Raw genomic sequence first — 13,220 nt, 5'->3', positions numbered from 1 at the left:
CCTCAGACAGCTGTGCTCTTTTCTAAAAGCAAATTCTCACAAGTAAAAAGCAAACCCTGAAATCACCATCTATATATTTTCTACAGCTCTAACATTTGGGTGTCAGGAACTTGCTTTTGGTATCCATACCATAGAATTTTCTATTCCCTTTTTTCCCCTCTACACAGGTGTTGTGACTCATTTGCAATAACCCCCTTTTCATTGTGCTCTGTAATACATTTCAATTTCTTTTAGATTAGATCCCATGCAAGTACATATTCATTTGTATATCACTAAAGGCCTCAGTCCATTTCCTCTTGTGACAGACATCTGAATTGCTACCATCGCTGTATTTTTTTTCCAGTTGATATGTTTATTCTCATATAGAGGTAATCCTCCCACATACTCACTTCAGAAGCTTCTAGCCATGACTTGTGCTTGCATTTATCCTCAAAGTCTGAGTATTTTTCAAGAATGATAAGATCTCAGTCTTACTGAGAGAATCCTCATAGGAATGGAAGTTTAGCCTAGAAATGATTCCTCAGTTTGACTCTTTTAATATCACTATCATCTTTATATATATTTTCTATATTATACCCTCACCTAATAACTTTCTAACTTCAATTATTTTTATGAGGTTCAACAGCATCTACAGCATGCACACATTCTACGGGTATTTACATTTATTTTCTTTCTAGGTAACACACAATGAAATCGTTTCCATGACCTTTCACTTGTGAATATTGGTCAGTACAGATATTTACAAGGGGTAAAACATTTTTCACTGGAGAGTTTTAATTATTTTTTTTTTCTTAACTGAAAACCTCTTCGATTCATAAAGAAGCTGTATGTGGAAGCCCAATAGAGCAAAGAGCAAATGTATTCCTGAGGAGTAAAGACAGTAGGAATTATATTCCCCACTATATTTCTTTCCCACTTATTCCTGTATATATGAGGAGAAGAATCCCTTGTCTGTAGGGCTGGCACTGCACACACTACCTTCAGGCTGGTCTGCAGCCCCATAACCTCGTATAGTGGTGGTTATTAAAAACAGAACATCATGGAGAGGGTGTGGAGAAAAGGGAACCCTCTTACACTGTTGGTGGGAATGCAAACTAGTACAGCCGCTATGGAGAACAGTGTGGAGATTCCTTAAAAAGCTGGAAATAGAACCGCCATATGACCCAGCAGTCCTACTGCTGCGCATACACACTGAGGAAACCAGAATTGAAAGAGACACGTGCACCCCAATGTTCATCACAGCACTGTTTATAATAGCCAGGACATGGAAGCATCCTAGATGCCCATCAGCAGACGAACGGATAAGAAAACTGTGGTACATATACACAATGGAATATTACTCAGCCATTAAAAAGAATTCATTTGAATCAGTTCTAATGATGTGGATGAAACTAGAGTCTACTATACAGAGTGAAGTAAGCCAGAAAGAAAAACACCAATACAGTATACTAACACATATATATGGAATTTAGAAAGATGGAAACGATAACCCTGTATGCAAGACAGCAAGAGAGACACAGATATATAGAACAGTCTTTTGGACTCTGTGGGAGAGGGCAAGGGTGGGATGATTTGGGAGAATGGTACTGAAGCATGTATATTATCATATGTGAAACAGATCGCCAGTCCAGGTTCGATGCATGAGACAGGGTGCTCGGGGCTGGTGCACTGGGATGACCCCGAGGGATGGGATGGGGAGGGAGGTGGGAGGGAGGTTCAGGATGAGGAATACATGTACACCCGTGGCGGATTCATGTCAATGTATGGCAAAACCAATACAATATTGTAAAGTAATTAGCCTCCAATTAAAATAAATAAATTTATATTAAAAAAAACAGAACATCAGATGCAGATACCTGAACATCTACTCGAGGGGTCCATATTTGAAGGACCCATTAAGGTTTCTTTCTTGTGATCTGTGCTTCTCTGTTAGCAGAGTGGTCACACTTTTGCTGACATTCTGTACACAGGAAGTTCTAAGAATAAGTGCCATTGATGCTGGCAAATCCCACTTTTAGGCATTTAACATATGGTACAGGTAGCATTTCAAATTGATTATAATGAAAGATTATAAGTGGTGTTGGGAAATTTGGGGGAGAAAAAGAAAGGCCACCTTATACTGCAAAAAGTAACCAGGACTAAACGTTAAAGAAACTATAGATTAATTTAAAGAAAATTCAGAATAGTATTTTCATAACCACAGAGTATGAAAATGTTTCCTAAAAAGCAAATCCATTAAGAAAAAAGTTACATATATTTAACATTAAGTTATATAAAGAGCTCCCATAAATCAACAAAAAATTCTAACAAACCAAGAGGGAATTGGCAAAGGGTATAACTGGATAAAGGGTTCAAACAGTTATTGAAAATAAAGTGCATTTGAGTTAAACAGTTCACCCCATACCCCAAATTCTTAAAATCATTTGCTATTTTTTTCCCTGTGGGAGATTTTGAAACAAAATGGCAAAGAGAGAGGTAGAGAAAATAGAGATGTGGAAAAAAGAATTAATTCTGAATAAATACTTTGTATGTATGTCTATACACATAGAAAGTTGAAAGAAAATAAACCAATATGTTTTCAGTCATTATCTCTAGATAACATAACTAAGCATAGTTTTTACTTTCTTCATATGGTTCTGTATTTTTAAAATTCTTTATAACGAACATATGCTTCTTATAAAAAATGAATCTCTTCTCTCTATATACATACATGTATACACACATGTACATAACATATATTTGTCTTTGTTTACTAAGTCGTGTCTGACTCTTTGTGACCCCATGGATAACTGCCCACCAGGTTCCTCTGTCCACGGGATTTCCTAGGCCAGAATACTGGAGTGGGTTCAGTTCCTTTGCCAGGCTCCAGGGGATATTCCCGACCCAGGGATCAAACCCACGTCTCCTGCATTGCAATAGGTTCTTTACCACTGAGCCACAAGGGTAGTATATATAACAATATAACATGTATACACACACACACACACACACACACACATATATACCGGGGAAGTAAATATATAATTTAAATATACAAAACCATATGGAGAAAGTAAAAACTATACACACACACCCATAGATAGTGAATAACTGAACAGATATCCAAAATCTTGTGAAAAAATCAGGGGCAGCTACATACACCAAGTGTTCTTTTCCCTAGGCCATCAGATAGCCAGGAAGGAAGACAAGAAAGAAGAGTTTTCACGTTTAACTAAAGTTAGCAGAAGAGACCAAGAGTACTCCACTCCAGGTGTAAGATGAGAATGACGTGGGAACAGATGCACATACACAAATGTGAAGGAGAGGGGGCATCTGACATTGATTCACTGGTTTGCTTCAGCCCATCCAAGGACACACATCATTAACGTGCACTGCCCTGCGGGAGTCAGAGGTCATGTTTCACAGGCCAACAGGTTCTCACTGCCCCTGCATTCTGAATAGGAAGCGACTTTCGGTGGTGAACATGGGTAATGGGGTGGCAATGTCACATCATGCAGCCTGACCTGACAGGTGGGCTCATCAACCCTTGTTGCACACCCAGCTTCCCGTGTTGCCCAGCAAGGAACACACGCAAAGGAAATATCAGCTCATCAGAAACTCTGAGTCTTTAGCACATGCTGCTGAATATCAGGATATACTTAATACGACACTGACACACAGAAATCCATTATTCTTAAAAAAAAAAATTCCAAGGATTTGAGGGTAATACATAGGGATGAAGAGAAGGAAGCTGTGGTTTTCTAGATGAAAGGAGACCTATTTCTTCACTACACTGTTTCTCCCTCAGGTCAAGGCACTGACCATTAACCTTCCTCATGAGGTAGCAAGCTAAGTGACAAGGCCCAGAAGGAAGCAAAATATTCAAGGCAGAGATCTTATTCCTCCTTAGCATTTAAAAACTAAAAAAACCCTGCTGCTCATTTTCATAGGGAAGAGATAAATTATCCAACTAGTAATCCTGTGACAACAAGGAAAAATGATTCATATCTAACTCCAAAATATATTCTAGCTAGTACCAAGGTGCATACTGAAAAAGGTGATGATGAAAAGGCTTAGACAACAACAGTTCAGTTCAGTCACTCAGTCATGTCCCACTCTCTGCAACCCCATGAATCGCAGCACGCCAGGCCTCCCTGTCCATCACCAACTACGGGACTTAACTCAAACTCATGTCCATTGAGTCGGTGATGCCATCCAGGCATCTCATCCTCTGTTGTCCCCTTCTCCTCCTGCCCCCAATCCCTCCCAGCATCAGGGTCTTTTCAAATGAGTCAACTCTTCGCATCAGGTGGCCAAAGCATTGGAGTTTCAGCTTCAGCATCAGTCCTTCCAATGCACACCCAGGACTGATCTCCCTTAGGATGGACTGGTTGGATCTCCTTGCAGTCCAAGGGACTCTCAAGAGTCTTCTCCAACGCCACAGTTCAAAAGCATCAATTCTTCGGCGCTCAGCTATCTTCACAGTCCTTATTTAGGAAGACTGAATTTTCCACACTAGCATTTTCAATTGGCTGTCTGCCATGAGCGTGGCGAGGTTTCTTGTTCTAACACTTCATCCTTCTCGCTGCTGTTCCTTGGTTACATTACATCTCTGAGCCTACACTAGGGCATGGAGTTGTCTCTGTGGAGGAGCTCTGGATTGAACCTCAGATCATCTGAGTGACAGGCCTCAACTACTTGCCCTGAAGTACTAACCTAGTATCACTTCCTCAACTCAAACTCTTCCTCTGCTCCTTTAACGATTTACAAAACACTTGTGGTTTAGTCACTAAGTCGTGTCCGACTCCTGTGACACCGTGGACTGTAACCTGGCAGGCTCCTCTGTCCATGGGATTCTACAGGCAAGGATACTGCAGTGGGTTGCCATTTCCTTCTCCAGAGGATCTTCTGGACTCAGGAACTGAACCCAGGTCTCCTGCATTCCAAGTGGATTCTTTACCAACTGAGCTATGAGGGAAGATCCACCCTTAACTCACCCCAATTAACTTTCCCAGCCTGATCCACCTGTTTCTTCCAATAAGAACTCTACGTCCCAGTCATTTAGAGCAGTAGTCCCCAACCCTTTTGCCATCGGGGACTGGTTTTGTGGAAGACAATTTTTCAATGGACCAGGGAGTGGAGGATGGTTTCAGGATGATTCAAGTGCATTACATTCACTGTGTACTTTTCCCCCATTTTTATTACATCAGTTCACCTCAGATCATCAGGCATTAGATCCTGGAGGTGGGGACCCCTGATTTAGTCCTATTTGTGGTTTCTCCAAACATACACCATGCAGTCTACTCTTAACTCTTCTAAACGCTATTTCCTCTCCCTGGAAACTCTTCCCCAACCCACGGCATCCCCAGGAATTCCAAGCCATACCTGACACACAGCGCACCACTTTCTCCAGGAGGCCTAATGGCTTTAGAAACGATGCTGAACTCCTCTGGAATCAGCTGGCTATACTTATTTGTGATGTCTCGTTTCCTGTAACAGCGTAAGCTCTTCAAGGACAGACACCATGTCCAGCTCACTCAGGTGCTCAATCTGCTTAGAACAAGGCCTTGTAGGGAACCAGCATCACAGGAAACTTGAAGAAGGTGCCCTCCAAACACTCGAGGAAAGAGGCAAATGGCCTTTTACACTGAATGACTGGATGTCCTTACAAAATGTATCAAACTTGTCATATGAATTCCCAAACAGAACCATATCAGAGTTGAAACAGCATGTTTAACTAAATGCAAGGAAAGCAAGTGTTTCTTACTTTGAGTTGTAGTTGCACTCGGGCCAAAAAGAATTTCCAACAGTTTTCTCTGGAGTCCACCATGCCCAGACCACGAACTTCATTACGAATTCCAGAAATTATCTTGTCTACATCTTCATCACTGAACAGATCAGGAATTTCCCCTGCCCCCAAAGGAATGAGTAGAATCATTAAAAGATTGCTATGATTCATATTTTAGATATGACTTAAAATGCTTTCTAATACAAAGTTCAGCTTTAATGATAAGAGTTTAAAATAAGAAATGCAATTTTTTTTTTGTATTTATAAGACACAACACAGTGATGACAAGCTATGACAAACCCACCCACTAAACTTGCACAGGCAGGAATAACATTTACTTCACTGAAGGCCTCTGCAAGGCCTCTCACATCATAAGCAGACTAAGAAAGCGATACACTTCAAATTAGTTAGGTTTATATGTTTCTCTCCAAAGAATGCCCTGACAAACATCTCAAAGACAAATTATCTCTATTTAAAGTTCACTGAAACCACAGATCATTTGTCTTTGGGGAAGATCTTTCATGGAATGTGTTGGTTTAATCACCTGATGCCAGCAAGTCATTAATCAGTACAAGAAAGCTCTCATCTAGAACCTGGGCATCTGTCAGCAGGAACGCGGTGGGCATGTTCTTGGCTCCGGTTCTGATGTACAGATTGGCAAGATCTACCTGTAAGGAACAGAGGCCATCACTCACACTGTGTGAACATGCTGGTGCGCTGTTGATGAGGGGTGGGGAGAACTGAGACGCTACAGCGGGAGGGCTGGGTGCCGTCCTTTCCCCCTGTTTATACGTTCTTTCCTCTTGGTGACTCTTCCTGGGGGGGCAAACACTATGACATCAGCTCCATTTCTGGCACATAATGATGAGTGCCATGTTCAGGCTTCACGGAGCCCAAGATGCAAACAGGCTCCTGACAAACTCCCTTCTATTCACGCAAAAGTGAATTCAGTAATGATTTTGTCAAGCAACACAGTGAAAAGAAGGTTTTGACTCATTTTAACAACTGTCTACTTCATTGTTCGGTGACTTAAGAGTTTACTAGTTTTATTTAGTAATACTGAAAGCAAGTGGTTTGTTGTTTGCTTTAAAATAGCACTTGCCACAAACTCCAAGTACTATTTTATAAGTACTGTTGTGATTTAAAAGTAAAATTTTAAAAAACATGTCAGGGTTTCTTGACTGCATCCCCATATTTTCACAATCTGATACAAAGTGGAAAAAATCTCTATGCACTTGTTAAAAAAAAAAAAGGATTCCCTGCCGCCCCCCGCTCCATCATATTGGTGTATGAATACTGCTGATTATGGTATGGTCAGTACAAAAGAAAAACATATTTGTGTAGGCAAGTATTTAATAAAATGTTTTCTGAGCAAGTTTGACAGGCTTATACACATATAAAATGTTGGTAGCAGTTTACTATTATTAATTCGACAATGAAGGAGAAAGTTAAAGTGTTAGTCCCTCAGTCATGTCTGACTCTTTGCGACCCTATGGACTGTAGCCCGTCAGGCTCCTTTGTCCATGGGGATTCTCCAGGCAAGAATACTGGAATGGGTTGCCATTTCCTCCTCCAGGGGATCTTCCGGACCCAGGGATCAAACCCAGGTCTCCTGCACTGCAGGCAGTTTCTTTACTGTCTGAGCCACCAGGGAAATCCATGAAGGAGAAACAGCCAACGAAATCCTCTAAAGAGCTTACCCGCCTCCAGGCTTGACTGGAGCACCTTTATGGGGCAGAAGGGGCATGGGGCTGCCCATCACCAGACTTACCCGAAGTTCCTGGACCCCGAAGCCTTGGGTCAGAGTGATCTGGAAGACCTCAAGGCTGCAAAGGTGAGCTGCCAGACGGGCCAGGCTCTGCTTGCCACTGCCACCCACTCCAATCAAGAGCGCATAACCCTGAGGCGACTGCAGGATGCGGCTGATGCGACACCTGGGGAGAGAGAGTACCCCCAGTAGATGACACCCAGTGGGCCCCAGGGCTATGCTGGTTCAATTTTTCAGATATTTAGATACTAAACTCCAATTTTTATTTCAGACTTTCAGTCCTTGTTCTTCTGTTTCCCAAACAAAAAGATGCTGCCTGCATCTGCCCCCTAATCACTTGCCTAAAAAACCGTCCTGGCCAACGACATGTATACTCCCACTGCTGTGTTACTCTCCCCCAAAAGAAGGCAGAAAATGAAGACAAGGCCTTGCATCAAAGCATCACATTTTCCTGATTAGCAAGAAAGATCCTAACGTCACACCAGTATCCATGTATGAGGATATCACAGGGAAAATGTCTTTGTGCCAGAAACTTTACTATAGAATTACTTTGGGAAGAACTGATTTCTTCAGAGCAACAAACACCTCACATGTCATTTACTTCATGTATTTTAAACACTTGCCTTTTTTACATGATTCTTATCTCCCTTGCATGAAAGCTTTCCTCTTGCCTTGAGCAGTCTAAAACATTCTCAGAAAGTGTTAGAATCCAAGAGTTAAATCTCCAGCAAAGTCAAGTAATCCCTTTTTCTGTAATATCAAAGAGGTTCTGAGTGCTTATCCTACTGATATTATTGTTACATCTACAGCTAGGAGTAAGTTGGCTTTAACATGATCAACATAAGCATGTGCTCAGCTGCTTCAGTGGTGTCCAACTCTTTGCAACCCCAGGGACTATAGCCCACTAGGCTTCTCTGTCCACAGGATTCTCTAGGCAAGAATACTGGAGTGGGTGGCCATGCCCTCCTCAAGGGGATCTTCCAAACTCAGGGATGGGACCTGCATCTCCTGGATGGCAGGTGGGTGCCTTACTGCTGAGCCACCAGGGAAGCCCCCAATATAAGCATATGGAAGCCCAAATGCAAAAAAATTAAAAAAAAAAAAAAAAAAAAAGACTACTGTATTTGCTCTCGGTTGCTTTCCTGAGATGAATTTAAGCTGTGAACAATCCAAACAATCTTTAACATACTTTTTTTTTAAGAGTACTTTTTGAAAGAATTAAGTTGGGATCACTTATACTTGGACCAGCACACACAATCATTTCCTAAAAACATTCAATAACTGAAAAGACAGGTTATTTTTCCAAGCTCAGCCACCGCATTAAATTTTACTTCACATGACCACACGATAAAACCACCTTGGCAAAGCTGTGAGATTACTCTAGTAATCTCTTGAGTGAAACCCCAAGTTACAAGGCAGGGTTTTCGTTTCATTTTAACGTGTGCTTTGAGGTCTGCATCGACAGTCTGTAAGTGGCAAAGTCTCTTTCTACTATGTTCAAGGACACACTGGAATCATCTCTGACGTGGAGTAAATCAGTTTCTAGCTCACAATCCCTAATCAAAGTACCAGCTTTTCCCTATAGGTCACTGAGAACTCTGTGTTGAAGGATTACAGGAGACAACTCCCCAGTGCTAACAAGACATCTCTTCCACATGAGCCATGACAGACGGCCAGCGTACATTAACCTAACCAGAAATAGCATTACTAATAACTCACTTTTCACCATGCTCAGAGATTCTAACGGAAGCTTCCTTTGTCTGCTAATCAGAGGACTGTCACTGCAAAGGGATCCATAAAACAATCAATATGTAGGAAGCTTATAATAAATGATGATAGGGAAGCCTCCCAAGTTTTTCTTAGGCACTTGGGCTCAACATTTTAAGGAGTGACTCTTCTAAAAATCAAATTGTCCACCTTTCTTGGGTCTGTTTGAATTGCATTCTTCACATACTTCCTTCTTTCTTGACTTATTTCATTATTTTAATCTTTGCCCAAGTATCACTTGTTAGAAAACCCAGCATTATTAACTGAATGGCATTCCCCCAAATGCATATAGTGAAGCCCTAACCACCAGTACCTGAGAATATAGACTTTTTAGGAAATAAGAGTGATTGAAGAAATTGGTTACAATAAGGTCATAGAGGAGTAGGGTGTATCCAATATGACTGGTATCCTTATAAAAAGGAGAAATTTGGATAAAGACACACACAAAGGGAGAAAGTCACGTGCTGACTGAACTCAGGCTGTCACAACACAAGGAACTTCCAGAAGCAAGGAAAGAATGCTGGGGCAGACTCTCCCCAGCACCTTCTTGAGGGCGCATGGCCCTTTCGACATCTCGATTTCAGGCTTCTTGCCTTCAGAACTGTGAGACAATAAATATCTGTTTTTCTAAACTGCCCAGTTCGCAGTGTTTCATCAGAGCAGCTCCAGCACACCAGTAGAGCCAGTGAGAAATGACAGTTACCGGGAAGCAGGATAGGAAGGGGAGGTGCCATCGACCTCCCATGCAGCAGCAGCAGCGGCCAGCTGTTCAGACTACTCAACCAACCCTGTCGTTCCCGTGCTAAACTCTGACCCGGAACTTCTCACTGCACTTAGAAAGAAATAAACCCCCATTTCCTCTGGTTACAAGAAAACACCCTGTACACCTGAGGCCTGTGTCCACCTCCCCACCTTGCCATATACCCTTCTCCCCGCTTCTCCATGCTGCAGCCACAATGACCCTCTTTTTGCTTTTGAACATTCAGCCTAGGGGCCACATGAAATCTGCCCACAGCTCAAGCAGTCTTCCTCCAGATCCTTCCAGGCTGAGCTCCTGCATATCACTTCAGTCTCACCTTAAATGTCACCTCCTCATAGAGATATCCAGTCCCTCTTTGGGAATTCACATGTTTATTGCTCAGAATCAATAGATTTTATTCCTCAGCAGGATGTATCACTTTCTGCCATGTTCCTCACTTGCTTATTTGTTCATATCCTTATAAACATCCCATGGGATCACTAAAACATAAGCTCGATTAGAGAAATAACTGGATTATCTTGTTTGCTGCTGTCTTCCCAGTACTTGGGCAATGTCTGACAGCAGGGCGTCACGGACGGTCGCACAATCTGTGCACAGCAAAGGCACCCAAGCCAGGAGGTGACAGCCTGCTCAGTCACACTACATCAGCAAAGGGGCCTTCTAGTTTTCTGCCCAGAAAACATGCCCTTCCCTTTTTTCTTCCTAAACTTGCACATAAGTACTAAATAGGCTGGCAATGTTTCTGTTTGATACTCAGTAGGCACTCAATGAACATTCTTTTTTTTTTTTTCACCAGAGTTTTTTTTTTTTTTTTTTCAATGAACATTCTTAACCAAGGAAAATCAGCTTGAGTCCATTCTGTCTCTGCCACTTACAAAGTTTTAAGATTTTGAACAAGTTACTTACCTTCCTCTTTCTTCATATTTTTTCCTAAGGCTATGGCAACCCACTCCAGCATTCTTGCCTGGAGAATCCCGTGGACAGAGGAGCCTAGCGAGCTACGGTCCGTGGGGTCACAAAGAGTCAGACACGCCTGCGCAGCACGTGCGCACACACACACACACACTGAATAGGCTGGCAATGTTCCTGTTTGGCACTCAGCTGGCACTCAATAAATATTCTTAACCAAGGAAAATCAGCGTGAGTTCGTCCTGTCTCTGCCACTTATGAACTTTAAAACTTTGAACAAGTCACTTACCTTCCTCTTTCTTCATACTCTTCCCTAACAGAGGTACAAGTGAAATAACATGAAATTATGGTTTCTCATGGCACTTCAAAAAATAGTATACCTATACAAGACATTGTGACATAATTCATATAGACAATAGTCTTTTAATGGATCCGTGACACCTAAACCTATTATCATTTATTTATTTATATAAAAATTATCTACTATTATACAAAGAATTGTGTTTGACATTCTTGTAATTTGTTGAACGCAAGCTTAGTGACCTTCTCTGAATTAGGTCCATACATTTATAGTTACAGAAGCTATGGGGACTGGAAGGACTTTTTGCAAAAGATAACTTTCTTACCTAACTCAGGTTATCAATTTTCTAGTGTAGAATTCAATTTCCTTCCTACACATGTACATTCTTGAGGTCTTCTACAAGTTGCCTTTTGCTTATGACATGATAAGTGGCTGTACTTACAGGTATGTATGTGACATATTTATGTCATAGAAGAGGGCTGTGTCTTGTCTTTTTTATCTTGTGTTCTCAATTAAGTTTTTCTTTTCATTTTTTGAGGTAACATTGAGTTTCAATATTATATAAATTTCATGGAGAAACTTAGCTTTATACTGTATGGCAAACAAGAACTGATAGTTAAAAAAATCCCAAAAGACAAACAAAAAAACAAAAACAAAAACAAACAACTGATAGTTCAGAGTGTCCAGTAAGATCTACTGAATAACAACAACTGTGGACACCCAGCCATTTTTACTTTGTGCAAAAGCATCACAGCCCATCAACTCACACATGTTGCATGGCGTCTTCAAACAAAACGAGGTGCATGGCGGCATTGAGTTCATTGTAGTCATCCAGTGCTTCCGTAAGAGATGTCTTCAGTACCTCCCAGTCCTTCACTGGCATGTAGCACGGGTCTTGGCCGCCATTAGCAAAATGGCAATAGATGAGGGGCTGTCGAAGCAGCACATGGCTATCTACACCCTGTAGGAGGAGGAAGTGAAAAATACAGTCATGTCAATCTCCAGAAATGATTCCTCTGGAGGCAGAGTGACCGGTCCAGGGAAAAGCTTGTAAATCAACCCATGGGTGGATGTCATCTTCCACTGTACAGATCTGGAATCACAGCTGTTTCAGCAAGGTAATCATATATACAATTCATTCACATCCTTATCCCATTTCTGCCCAAAAGCCAATAGTGCCACAGCACATAGTGACCTTTGGAATTCATTTGCTTACTTCAAAGTATTTATTAGCAGTTTCCAGCAGTTTTTTATGAAACAAATCACAGTCCTTTGTGTCTATTAGTTTGTCTCCATAAACACGAGAAGATTCGTGAAGCCACAAGCGTATTAAATCATTTGGACACTTTAAACACTCAGGAGAGGTGAACAAAATCCCCTAAAAGACAAGAGGGGAAAAAATTAAAAATTCAGAAGATGATGACATTCCAAGATAATACTTTCTTTTAACATATTCTTTGACTGCATTCTGAATTTAGCAATTTACTGAGTTACAAGAAGGGTTATAAATAGTATTACATATCAGTAGTTGTAGTCTCTGATAAGCAACATTTAAACAATCAACTGTACAATAAAAGGGGTTAAAGAATGGGTTGCCATTTCCTTCTCCAGGGAATCTTCCCAACGCAGGGATTGAACCTGCATTGCAGGCAGACACTTTACCAACTGAGCCACCAGGGAAGTCTATTAAAGAATTAACTACCATTATGCCTATTTCCAGAAATGAGCTAAGGCTGTATTTCAAGAGTCAGCCCAGGAACTAAATATCTGATCTGAGAACGTGTACCTACTGTCTTCAGGGAAATCAGTTTCTAAAACCAGCTAACATGAAAGTCATAGGACAGTAATATATTTTATTCTAAAATCCTGTGATGTCCTTTAATCTAATTCATTCATTTTAAAGATGAAATATATAAGATCCAGAGTCCACTGTCTGAAGGCACACTTT

The 13,220-nt window shown here is 41.2% G+C and overlaps 1 protein-coding gene across 4 annotated transcripts in view; it reads right to left on the bottom strand.

Annotated features, from left to right (window-relative positions):
* Positions 1 to 13,220, bottom strand: part of DNAH11 (dynein axonemal heavy chain 11) — a 353,143-nt gene that overhangs the window by 147,988 nt on the left and 191,935 nt on the right. For all 4 annotated transcript variants that reach the window (XM_065938807.1, XM_065938805.1, XM_065938808.1 and 1 more), the window contains 5 exons: positions 12,489 to 12,650; positions 12,040 to 12,233; positions 7,539 to 7,701; positions 6,312 to 6,435; positions 5,747 to 5,889 (listed from right to left, as the gene is read on the bottom strand). In XM_065938807.1, the coding sequence (XP_065794879.1) occupies positions 5,747 to 5,889; positions 6,312 to 6,435; positions 7,539 to 7,701; positions 12,040 to 12,233; positions 12,489 to 12,650 (786 nt within the window). The remainder of the gene's footprint in view (positions 1 to 5,746; positions 5,890 to 6,311; positions 6,436 to 7,538; positions 7,702 to 12,039; positions 12,234 to 12,488; positions 12,651 to 13,220) is intronic.

The sequence above is a fragment of the Muntiacus reevesi genome, chromosome 6, assembly GCF_963930625.1.
Source record: "Muntiacus reevesi chromosome 6, mMunRee1.1, whole genome shotgun sequence".
Classification (NCBI taxonomy): Eukaryota; Metazoa; Chordata; class Mammalia; order Artiodactyla; family Cervidae; genus Muntiacus; species Muntiacus reevesi.
Note: the sequence above shows the minus strand (reverse complement) of the source record. Positions and strands in the feature narration are given on the sequence as shown.